We start from the raw sequence: 12,443 nt of genomic DNA, 5'->3' as shown, positions 1-12,443 counted from the left end.
CCCCCCCCCCCTCCCCCCCCGCTCTGTGCCCAGCCGGAGGGCGAGAAAGGAAGCGCTCTCGGGCGGCCCTCAACACCCATCCCTTCCCCAACTACCCTGGATGCCCTTCCTGGGCTCTCTGGTAACAGGACCCAGGTCAAAGGGGCCTGTTAGGAGCATAATAAGGTTCACGACAGATGTGGAATATTTACTGCCTTACTTGAAATCCAGTTTTTACAGAAATATGATGCAGTCGGTAAAAGATTAGGACGGCCAGAGCCCTGGAACTCAGGGAAATTCCATTAGGAGTGTCAGATTTGCTCAACCGGAAAAACAAAAAACTTCCGATAGCCTCTTTACTCTTCCCACTAGCACAAACTGAGCGGCTAAATATACAAAGCTCTGCCCAGCAGAAACTTTTGGAATTGAGCCAGTTAAAAATAGAGTGCCCAACAGTTAGACATTACCAATCCCTACTCTAGTCTCCTCTTTCACAGATGAATCAACCGAGGCCTAGGGAAGGGGTGGGGGGGGTCTCTGACTTCACACAGGTGGCAGACTTGGCCTTGAAGGAGGGTCTGACTGATACCCATTACAGCTACTGGTCAGGTACCTGGCCTCAGGCCTCACTCCTCCAAGATGGTTCTGCTCTCCTAGAGCTGGAGCTCTCTTATAGGAGATTTAGCTGTGACTCTTGGTCATTAGTAGATCTGCCTCCCTTCCAGAAAGGCCTTCATGCAAAGCAGCCCCTGGGGAATGGCAGATCATCCATCCCACAGGCCCCACTTTGGGGATGGCACCCATGCTGTTCCAGTGACAAGGCAGATGGAGTGACTCAGGGAGACAGGAGGCAATGAGGGGGCGGGGACAAAGAAAAGCCCTACTGATACCAGCTGGTACTGGAAAGAGAAGGAGAGAGAAAAGAAAAGAAGGGAGGGAGGGAGAAAGAGATAGAGAGAAGCATTCATGGAGCCTCATAGACATTCAATAAGCAAAACCTCTTTTTATAAAAGTAGGCTTGGCCCAGAAGCAAAACAGGAGATAGTAGTGGGCTGGCAGCAGAGGTAGCAGGGGACAGAGCAGGAGTATCAGCTGGAGGTGAAGCCGGGAGCAGAGCATGGGGGCTGTAGCCAGACCAGTGTAGTCAAAGAGGTAGCACCCAGGCCACTCTCCACTGATCAGAAGAACTGTATCTGTCCCTCCTCCTCCCAAGTTCAAAGGCAGAATGAAAACAAAACTACCGGGGCACCTGGGTGGCTCAGTGGGTTAGGGCCCCTGCCTTCGGCTCAAGTCATGGTCCCAGGGTCCTGGGATCGAGCCCCACATCGGGCTCTCCGCTCTGGGGAGCCTGCTTCCTCCTCTCTCTCTGCCTGCTCTTTGCCTACTTGTGATCTCTGTCTGTCAAATAAATAAATAAAATCTCAAAAAAAAAAAAGAAGGAAACAAAACACTGCTAGAATGGTTTTTCCATATGTTCTAGAAGATTTTCTCTTGAGGCCTGAGTGTCCTTCCTGCCTTCTCCATTCTGGAAACACATAAAAAAGATAGAGCTGGTTCACAGAAAAGGAAATGTAAGTGAACTATAAAGGGGTCAGAAGATACCCAAACTCACTAGGATCATGAACCTCAAATTACAGCAGTAAACGAAATACCATTTTCACCCAACATTTTAGCAAATATGAAAGATAAATAATATCCAGTCCTGCCAGGGACATCAGGAAGAAGGCACTTCCTACTCACCTGGTGGGAGTAGAGCTTCATATAGCATTTTTGAAGGGGATTTGAGAATATCTATCAAATTTTGACACAGTAATTCCATTTCTATGAAAAAAAAAAAGCTTCAAGAATAATCACAGATGTATACAAATCCATCTCTATGTGCACATACAACCTCATGACCCGCTGGGATTTATCCCAGCATTACAAGATTGATCTAACATATGACAACTAATCAAAGTAATACAACTTATCAAGATCATAAAGGATGTATCTCTTAACAGATACAGAGAAAGCATTTGACAAAATCCAGCACCCTTTCAGGACAAGAAAAGAATTAAAAAAAAAAAAAAAAACAGTTATAGAAGGGAATCCTTCAGTCCGAATCCTCTGCCCCTCCTCCCACTATGAAAAACCCACAGCTAACATCCTACTTAATGGTGAAAGACTGAAGGCTTTCCCGTAAGATTAAGAGCAACACTAGGATGTCTACTTTAAACACTTCTATGCAACACTGACCTGAAGGTTCTAGCCAGGCAAATTAGGCAAGAAAATGAAATAAAAGGCATCTATATTGGAAGGAAGAAGTAAAACTATCTCTATGCACAGATGACATGATCTTGTATAAGAAATCCACAAGGAATCCAAAAAAACATTCAAACTGATGAGTTAAGTTCAGCAAAGTTGAAGGATACAAGAGCAATAAGCAAACATTGGTTGTATCTTTATACACTTGCACTGAACAATCCAAATATGAAATTAAGAAAATAATTCCATTTACAATAGCATCAAAAGGAACTAAGGAGGTATAAGATACACACACTAGAAACTACAAAACACTGTTGAATGAAATTTTAAAAGACGCAAATAAGTAGAAAGACATCCTGTGTTCACGGATCAGAAGACTCAGTATTGTTAGGATGGCAATATTCCCCAAAGCCATCTACAGGTTGAACACAATCCCTATCAAAATGCCAGCTGAGTTTTTTGTGCGTTTTTTGTTTGTTTGTTTTTGTGGAAATGGACAGGCTGATCCTAAAATCCATATGGGCATACAAGGGATCCAGAATAGCCAAAATGATTTTGAAAATGAAGAACAAATTTGGAAGACTCATGCTTTCTGATTTGAAAACTTATTACACTGCTACATTAATTGATTGAGTGGGGAAAAGAACAGTCTTTTCAAAAATAGTGTTTAAAAGAATGAATTTGGGGGGTGCCTGGGTGGCTCAGCTGGTGAAGCATCTGACTTCGGCTCAGGTCGTGATCTCAGGGTCCTAGGATGCACCCCCACATCAGGCTCTGAGCTCAGCAGGGAGTCTGCTCCCCCCTCTGCCCCTCCTTCCACTTGTGCTCTCTCTCTCTCTCAAATAAAAAAATCGTTAAAAAAGAGAGAATGAATTGGACTCCTACCTCACACCATATACAAAAATTAACACAAAATGATTCAAAGACCTAAATGTAAGAGCTGAAACTCTAATACTCTTACAGGAAAACATTATGTATAACTCTTCATGACCTAGCATTAGACAATGGGGTTTTTTTAGACATGATACCCCAAACACAAACAACAGCAAAAACAGATCAATTTGACTTTATGACATTTAAAAAAACTTCTATAGGGGGGCGCCTGGGTGGCTCAGTGGGTTAAAGCCTCTGCCTTTGGCTCAGGTCATGATCCCAGGGTCCTGGGATCAAGCCCTGCATCGGGCTCCTCTGCTCAGCAGGGTACCTGCTTCCCTTCCTCTCTCTCTGCCCGCCTCTCTGCCTACTTGTGATCTCTGTATGTCAAGTAAATAAATAAAATCTTTAAAAATAAATAAAAATAATAAAAATTTAAAAACTTCTATGTTTCAAAATATCAACGTTGGGAAAGTGCTTTAGAGAGGGCTTTGTTTCTTAGCTGTCTCAGCAGACCTCTCAGTTACTAGCTGTGTGATCTTCTAGAGGCCCTAGGACACTATAGCCATCTGCGAGCACAAGGATGGAGGTCCCCTGGAGAGACCCACCGGCCACCCAGAGGTTCAGAAGCCAGCAGCTCTTTAATGGGGCCGCTGTGCCCCACAGCCAGTACTCAAGATATCACTGTGCTGCCCCAGCTCTGGTTTCTACATTTGTCTACATTTCCCAACTAACCCTTTCAAGCCAGAACTCTTTCTTTAGCTAAGTAATAGTGTGTTCTCAGGGTCCCTGAGTTGCTCAGTCAGTTAAGCCCCTGACTCTTGATTTCAGCTCACGTCATGACCTCAGGGTCTTGAGATCAAACCCCCAACTAGGGAATCCATGCCCAGCAGGGAGTCTGCTTGAGATTCTCTCTCTCTCCCTCTCCCACTGCCCCTCCCCCCACTTGCGCTCTCTCACCCTTTCTCTCTCAAGTCTAAGTAAACAAAACCTTAAAAAAGTCAAACTTATGGGGCACCTGGGTGGCTCGGTTGTTAAGCCTCTGCCTTCGGCTCATGTCATGATCCCAGGGTCCTGGGATGGAGCCCCACATCGGGATCTCGCCTCAACAGGAAGACTGCTTCTCCCTCTCCCACTCCCCCTGCTTTCGCTCTTTCTCTGTGTCTTTCTCTCTGTCAAATAAATAAATAAAATCTTTTAAAAAAATTTTTTTAATAGTTAAACTCAGAAAAAAAGACAGTAAAATGGTAGTTACCACGGGATGGGGAGATGGGGAGATAAACACTGATATTGCTTAAGGACTAAGTGAGCCACAGTGGTCTAATGCCTGGCGTAATATTGAATATAGACAACAATATCGTACTAGTACTATGTGATATGATAAGTATATCTATGACAGCAATCATATTACAATATATAGATACAGCAATGTAACATGCTGTACACCTTAAGGTTACAGGTCACATGTCAAATATAGTCAACTGAAAAAAATAATTGAAAAAACTTTGTAATAGGGGCGCCTGGGTGGCTCAGTAGGTTAAAGCCTCTGCCTTCGGCCCGGGTCATGATCTCAGGGTCCTGGGATCGAGCCCCGCATCAGCTTCTCTGCTCAGCTGGAGCCTGCTTCCCCCTTCTATCTCTGCCTGCCTCTCTGCCTACTTGTGATCTCTCTCTCTGTCAAATAAATAAATAAAATCTTTAAAAAAAACACAACAACAACAACAAAAAAAAAACCACTTTGTAATAGGGGGGCACCTGGGTGGCTCAGTGGGTTAAGCCTTTGTCTTTGGCTCAGGTCAGCATCGGGTCCTGGGATCGAGCCCCACATCAGGCCCTCTGCTCAGCAGGGAGCCTGCTTGCCCCTCTCTCTCTGGCTGCCTCTCTGCCTACTTGTGATCTCTGTCTGTCAAATAGATAAATAAAATCTTTAAAAACAAACAAAACTTTGTAGTTATGTGTGTCTCGGTCTGTCTCCTAGCTCCCTGGAAGCTTGAGACTGGGTGGTGCATATTCCTGGCTGTGGGACCCCCCCCCCAGCTTCACTTTCAATCTCATGCCTTGGGTATATTCTCTCATTTGATCCTTAAAACGATCCTATGCCGTACATGTTGTTAATGCCTCCATTATATAGATGAGGAAACTGAAACAGAAAGAGGACAAGTAACTTTGCCTGGAGTCCACAGTCAGTAACTGACCGAGCCAAGACTCCAACCCCAGTCTGCCAAACTAGAGAAAGTTACGTGCTTCGCCTGCGTGCCAGATACCGCCCTATTCCAATACCCCTGCGATGTTCAGGCCAGCCTCAATGATCAAAGAGAGATAAAAATACACCCAGTGCCTTCCATTCAAGAAATGAATATTAATATGCATTTTTCAAAAAGATTCATCTCCAAAGTGGGTGAAAATATTTTAAGCACTGGTACTTAAACGAGTAAGCATTAGCTATCAGAAAAATCCACTTCTGTGAAACGATTCGTTCTCCCACAGTGCTAGACCCAGGAGGTGTTTCCGTATCATCTAGTATTCTCAGAGAACTGCAAAGAAGCTCAGGATACCTTCTGGCAGCTTCACAGCACGGAAATCATTGGCAGCCTCACCATGTTTTTATTTGTCAAATAAAATGGAAAATACCATGATCTATTCAATAGTAGATGTTATTCTAGAAGATATATAGAAAAGTCTCAGGCTACACCTATCTCAAAAGACACATACACACACACACACATACACGAGCCAATGCAGACACACGCAGCTCACAGTGGGCAACAGGGACACCTGGATAAAATATTCTGGGACAACTATAGCCTGATGCTGTAGCTAACTTTAGGAAAAATTCTGAAGCCAGCCAAGTTTATCTGGGGCAAAGCGACTTGTATTACTACTACTAATAATAGCTAACACTTGGAGAAATGCTTACTATGTGCCATGCACTCTTCTGGGGACATGAATGCATTGACATCTTATACTGATCCTACGAGATAAGTGCTGTTATTATTCCCATTTTATAGATGGGGAGACCGAGGCACAGTCAAGGAACGTGCCCAAGGTCACAAAGCTGAGAGAGAACTGAGATTTTGAACCCAAACAATTTAGATCATAGTCCATGATCAACCCACTACGAATACTTCTCCACAAATACTACTGTCACAACGTGTCTCCACTTCTTAATGTCCCTGTTTCCCTGATGAGCTCTGTACATACATTATCATCTCATAGATCTTTTTTGGGTCCAAGCTCTTAGCTCAAAATTATTATGTAGCATCTCATTTGATCCGTAAAACAACCCCATGAGGTAGCAATTAATGTGTCCATCTTACAGATCAAAACACTGAGGCAAATACCTGAAGAAAACAAAAACACGAATTTAAAAAGATACACAACCACACACTTATCAAAGAATTATTTGCAACAGCTAAGATACGGAAACCAGCCAAGGGTCCATCAAGAGATGAATGGACACAGATGTGGAATATATGCACTTGACCAACTCAACAGAAAGAAGGAAATCTTGCCATTGGTGACACCATGGATGGACCCAGAGGGTATCATGCGAAGTGAAATAAGTCAGACAAAGAAAGACCGCTATCATATGATTTCCGTCATGCGTGGAATCTAAAAACCAAAAACCAAACAAAGCAGAAACTGAATCATAAATACAGAGAATAAGCTGGTGGTTACCAGAGGGGAGGGGACAGAGAGAAGAGATGAAGGGGACAAAGAGGCACCGATTTCCAGTTATAAAGTAAGGCAGGCCCGGGGATGACAAGCACAGCATAGGGAACATAGTCAATAACTTGTAGGGGCACCTGAGGGGGCTCAGTCAGTTAGGCGGCCAATTCTTGATTCCAGCTCAGGTCATTATCTCAGGACCCTGGCATCGAGCCCCATGTCAAGCCCAAAGCCAAGTTCCCCCCACCCCACCTGCCCACCAGGCTCTGTGCTCAGCAGGGAGTCTACTTCAAGATTCTGTCTCTCCCTCTGTCCATCCCCCGCTAAATAAATAAATCTTTAAAAAAATAATATTATGTGGTGACATATGGTAGCTACATTCAGCGTGGTGAGCATTGTGTGATGTATAGAATTGTCCAATCACTATGTCGTACATATGAAACTAACATATGTCAACTAGACTTCAAGTTAAAAAACCTACCATCTTTTCTAAATGAATGTGTAAGACTTCAGCAGTATTTGAATGTACTAGAATTTATTTGACTATTCCCCTATTGCTAGATACTGATATTGTTTCCATGGTTTTTGCTTCTGCAAATAAAGATGTGATACACACACAGAGGAGCAGAGAAGTACTTTGACACTCAGACAAAAGTATCACCTCCTTTCCAGCAAGACCCCCATATGTACTGTACAGATCCATATACTATAAAACAAGGCAATGTAATTTAATACACAATTTCTACCACAGGGCCAGGTTCTCTGGGCTTTTCAAGGCTTCTATTCTAAAGGGTTAATGGGGAAAAGGGACAATATACTTTCCTCTTTCCCCAGTACAGAGGCATTACAGTGACGCGCCCCCCACCCCGCTCCCTTGCAGAGCAGCCAGTTCCCCCAGCGGAGAAGCTCCACACATAACTTCTGTCACCGGAAGCCTGCTTTCAGGGCTCGGATGCTGTATTCAAAGATATCCTATTCTGAGTTTTGATTTGGTTTGGTTTGGTTTGAGTTTGGCACTGGTTTTCAGTGCTAGACAAACTAGCACGCCACCTCTGGAGACCACCAGTCTTAACCATGGTTTCCACAATATGCTACCCATGTTTGATGGTCAAAATCAACCCAGGGCTTACCTCCACCTGAAGGGTCGCACATCCTTTCAGGAAGTCACCAATGTTGTTGAGGCAGTCAGCTTCGGTCTGGGGCTCCAAGCAGTACTAGAGAAACAGAGTCACATGTCACTCAGACACTGTGGTCCCATGCCAAGCACACCCTAGCCCTCAGGTTCTGATAACTAGATAAGTAGGCTTTTTAAGACAGAGGGCCACATTGCTATCAATCCAGGAAGAGAAACAACCACTGGAGGAAGTGATGTAAGTCTAAACGGTCGGTCTGTTTCAAATGTCACCAAACTTCCAGTCCCAAACCCTCTATCTCTACTGACAAACCTTTTCTTTGCCTTCTGCTGAGGTGTGGGGGTAGCGAATTGGATCCAGACTGTTTTCTGAGTTTGGTTCTTGCTTTTAATCTATTACCTGGCTCCCTCCTCCCCATGAGGGACATTAAAATCCTGTTCTCCTGTTTGCTACATTTGGTTACAGTTCTGTATGCTGTTTTTTTTTTTCAAGTTTAAGGAAACTTACGAGGAAATCAATTTGCTCAATAAAAACACAAACCGGTTCAAGAAGGCAAAAGAACTCATGTTATGCTCACAGTCACATCCCCTGTTAACCTGCAGACATTAGCTGTGGGATCTGACCTTTAAACTTAAAGTGCCTACATTAGAAATTGCCCATCCTCACGACCTAGTAGCTTTCCAACAATAAAACTTTAGGCTTTTGAAAAGAGACTGAGGTTAATTTCACTTTGAACACATGTTGCATTCAACACATGTATCTGCTTTCTGTTGTTTAAACAAACCTTTCTGACACTTGGGATTATTTCTCCTGGTTGCCTCTGTTTCAAAGGCTATTTTCTTTCTTTGAGAAGAAAATCGACATTGATTTGAGCCAAACTGTCAATAAACACCATCAATATCTGTCATAAATCATCCCCTTATTACAAAGATTCATATATACCTCAAGTTCAAAATATGCCCTTGGTACACGGGGAGGTAGAACATGTCTCTCTATGACAGAGCAAATGATATGGGTATTTTCTCCTTGTCCCCTGGCACCAACGGTGCATCACGGTTTTGCTATATTTGGGGGCCAACTGCTAGAGGATAACCTTTCATTTTCTGTGTTTTCTGGACTACAGAAACAAGAGAGAATGCCAAATTCCCAGGAAGAGATTCAAGTGGGAGAGTCCGGAGGCCCCAGGCAACAGAGCGTCTCAAGGGTTACATTATTACTGCTCTCTGGTGGTAAGCAATGGCAAAGAGACTGCCCATCTCCCTTACCTTTTCTAGAGAGCCAGGCCTAAGTCTGTTGATCAATTTGCACAGCACTACCCCATTCTTCAGCGAGGACTTCAAGAACTCCTCCGGATCACAGATGGTCTTTTTGGGGGAATCTAAAACTCCCAAGGAGATAAGCCATGTCACGATTCGCTCTTCTGGGTTCATCGCTGAGGACGGTATGCTCTGCACAGCTCCGTGGGGCGGCTGCAACAACTAAGCCACATCCGTACTTGCATCTGCTACTGCCTTCCGTTTTTATAAGTTCTCTTCTGGGGCTTGCAGAGCAAAGCCTCTTGACAACTTTTCTTAGATAACCGTGGAACCCACTCGAATGCCGGGATCTTAAAGCCACAGAGAGAGCGCTTAAAAGATGCAGACATAGAAGGAAGAAAAATCCTTGGATAATGCTGGGTTTCTTTGTCCAAACCTGCAAAACAAATTCATTAGGGTTTTTTTTTTTTTTTTTTTAAAAGAAAAAAAATAAAAAACACCCACAAACACCCTCCCCCCCCCCCCCCCAAAAAAAAAAAAAACCCAACCGTGCAAGAAGCTGTAAAGGAAGGAAATGAGGAGGAGGCTGGGGAGGGAGGAGAGAGAAGGAAGCAAGTGCTCTTGGAAAACAGAGGGGACCTTGGAAATGAGACACTCACGGGCCGGTCTGGGAAAACACTGTCAATAAATAGTCTAGCCCCAGTGAAAATCTGGCTTCTGTCAGGAGGAAGATGCCAACTGGCTCTTAGGTCAGACAGATCTGAGCCTCATGGGGAAGGTAGGCCGAGAAAATTCTTCCAAGAAGTGGCCGGATGTCCACATCCTGTCTCACAGAGATGGTGTCTCGGGATCATTCCTTGTAGAACACCTTGAATTGCACGGTGATAACGTAACCAGCGAATGAAGACCGTGCCTGCCGTCAGCCATCCCAGCGTGGAAGCAGAAGCTAGAAGAATGGTATTTTACTTTGCAGCCAAAAAAGCTATGTTTAGGGAAACAGGCTAAGGATAACATCTGACATCCTGTTTACTTGCATTCTTTAGCAATTCTTTTTCTGGACCTGGTTCCACTACACACTCCAGCTGTGGTACCCCTAGCAAAGGGGCAGACACAGTCCCATGAGCGGGTACAAAACACTTAAAAACAGAACTTTTGAGAACAAAAGAGTGATTGTCCTCTGTCTATACTACAGTCTGGAAAGTTGATGCTTCCCCGACAAGAAACACTTTGCATTGAAAATGCTGCTCTGAAAAAAACCAATCCTCGTCTAAAACAAGAGATCTTATTATCCTCAAACATTTTCACAACCAGTTGAAAGAGACATACTGTTGGGAAAGGTATGAGAAGACCATGGGGAATGGCATGGCCTTAAACTGGCAAAGGCATGGTCCTCCCCATCGGTCACTGCCCCTCCTCACGCGGGGGATCCGGCTAAGCTTCCGAAGCCTTCTCAACACAGCTTTAAACATCTACTACCAAATAATCAGCTTAGATGATCCTGCTAAATGTTTTCAAAGCTTCCCCTTCTTGCCCTGTGCCTAACATTTATCACACTTCACTACTATTACTTGTTGGTATGTCTCCTCTACCAGAATGTAACCTCCCTAGAGCAGAGGGCTTGTCCATCTTGTTTAATTAACACTGTTCCCAGCAGCTCCAAGTACACAGTAGATGTTTTAAAATGCTGAATGAGGGACACCCGGGTGGCTCAGTCAGTTGAGTGTTTGCCTTTGGCTTGGGTCATCTTTCTGGGGTCCTGGTAATGGAGCCCAGGGTCAGGGTCCCTGCTCAGCGAGGAGTCTGCTTCTCCCTCTCCTTCTGCCCCTCCCCTCTCCCCGACCCTCCCCTCCCCTCTCCCTCCCACCCCCTCTCCCAGTCCGTGGTCTCTCTCTTGCTCTCTCAAATAAATAAATAAAATCTTTTTTAAAAACACTGAACAATGGGCGCCTGGGTGGCTCAGTGGGTTAAGCCGCTGCCTTCGGCTCAGGTCATGATCTCAGGATCCTGGGATCGAGTCCCGCATCGGGCTCTCTGCTCAGCAGGGATCCTGCTTCCCTCTCTCTCTCTGCCTGCCTCTCCATCTACTTGTGATTTCTCTCTGTCAAATAAATAAATAAAATCTTAAAAAAAAAAAAAAGACAAAAAACACTGAACAAGGCACCTGGGTGGCTCAGTGGGTTAAAGTCTCTGCCTTCAGCCCAGGTCCTGGGATAGAGCCCCGCACCAGGCCCCCTGCTCAGCAGGAAGCCTGCTTCCCTCTCTCTCTCTGCCTGCTTCTCTATTTGTGATCTCTGTTAAATAAATAAATAAAATCTTAAAAAAAAAAACACTGAACAAATGCATGAATGAATGAATGAACTCCTAGGACTTAAAACAAAACTTCTTTCCTTAGTAATGATTTTTACTTTTTTTAAAAAGATTTTACTTACTTATTTGACAGACAGAGCTCACAAGTAGACAGAGAGGCAGACAGAGAGAGAGAGGAAGGGAAGCAGGCTCCCTGCTGAGCAGAGAGCCCGATGCAGGGCTCGATCCCAGGACCCTGAGATCATGACCGGAGCCGAAGGCAGAGGCTTTAACCCACTGAGCCACCCAGGCACCCCATGATTTTTACTTTTATTGAGAGATAATTGACATATAATAAAGTGCACATATTTAAGATGCCCAACTTAATGAATTTTGACATATGTATACAGCTGTGATACAATCTCACATACAATCCAGGTAAAACTTTCCATCGTCCCCAAAAAATGTCCTTGTGCCCTTTCAAACTCTTTTTCACCTCCCTTCCCTTCCAATCTGCTTTCACTCCCTGTAGATTAGTCTGCATTTTCTAGAATCCTATATAATTGAATGCATACAGTATGGTACTTCCCTTTCTCCGGTTTCTTCTGTATCACCAACATCACCATTTGACATTCATTCACATTGTCTGGTCGATCAGTAGTGCTCTAACAAGGATTTGACCTCCAATGTTTGGTTTGATGTAATTATACTCAGAAGCAAAATAAGTATAGACAATCAAAAGTTTTACTTGACTTTTGACCATAGTCAAAGCTATGTCATAGAGAGAAATACAAATTCCATTCGTGGGTCGATTAAATTCCCCACTCAGACCTACTTGAACACATTTTTCTACGTCCTTTGGACACATTTTCCCAACTGCTCATCAAAACTGCATAGACAGGGGCGCCTGGGTGGCTTGGTGGGTTAAAGCTTCTGCCTTCGGCTCAGGTCATGATCCCAGGGTCCTGGGATCGAGCTGCGCTTCGGGTTCTCTGCTCAGCAG

At 44.2% G+C, this 12,443-nt stretch overlaps 1 protein-coding gene across 5 annotated transcripts in view; it reads right to left on the bottom strand.

Moving 5' to 3' along the window:
* Positions 1-12,443, bottom strand: part of ARHGEF6 (Rac/Cdc42 guanine nucleotide exchange factor 6) — a 131,488-nt gene that overhangs the window by 92,394 nt on the left and 26,651 nt on the right. For 4 of the 5 annotated variants that reach the window (XM_059385981.1, XM_059385982.1, XM_059385984.1 and 1 more), the window contains 3 exons: positions 9,814-10,100; positions 9,164-9,590; positions 7,896-7,979 (listed from right to left, as the gene is read on the bottom strand). In XM_059385981.1, coding sequence (XP_059241964.1) covers positions 7,896-7,979; positions 9,164-9,328 — 249 coding nt within the window. In that variant the 5' untranslated portion in view covers positions 9,329-9,590; positions 9,814-10,100. Of the gene's footprint in view, positions 1-7,895; positions 7,980-9,163; positions 9,591-9,813; positions 10,101-12,443 lie in introns of those variants that run through there. The other variant, XM_059385983.1, reaches the window with a different exon arrangement.

This window comes from Mustela nigripes, chromosome X (assembly GCF_022355385.1).
Source record: "Mustela nigripes isolate SB6536 chromosome X, MUSNIG.SB6536, whole genome shotgun sequence".
Lineage (NCBI taxonomy): Eukaryota > Metazoa > Chordata > Mammalia > Carnivora > Mustelidae > Mustela > Mustela nigripes.
Note: the sequence above shows the minus strand (reverse complement) of the source record. Positions and strands in the feature narration are given on the sequence as shown.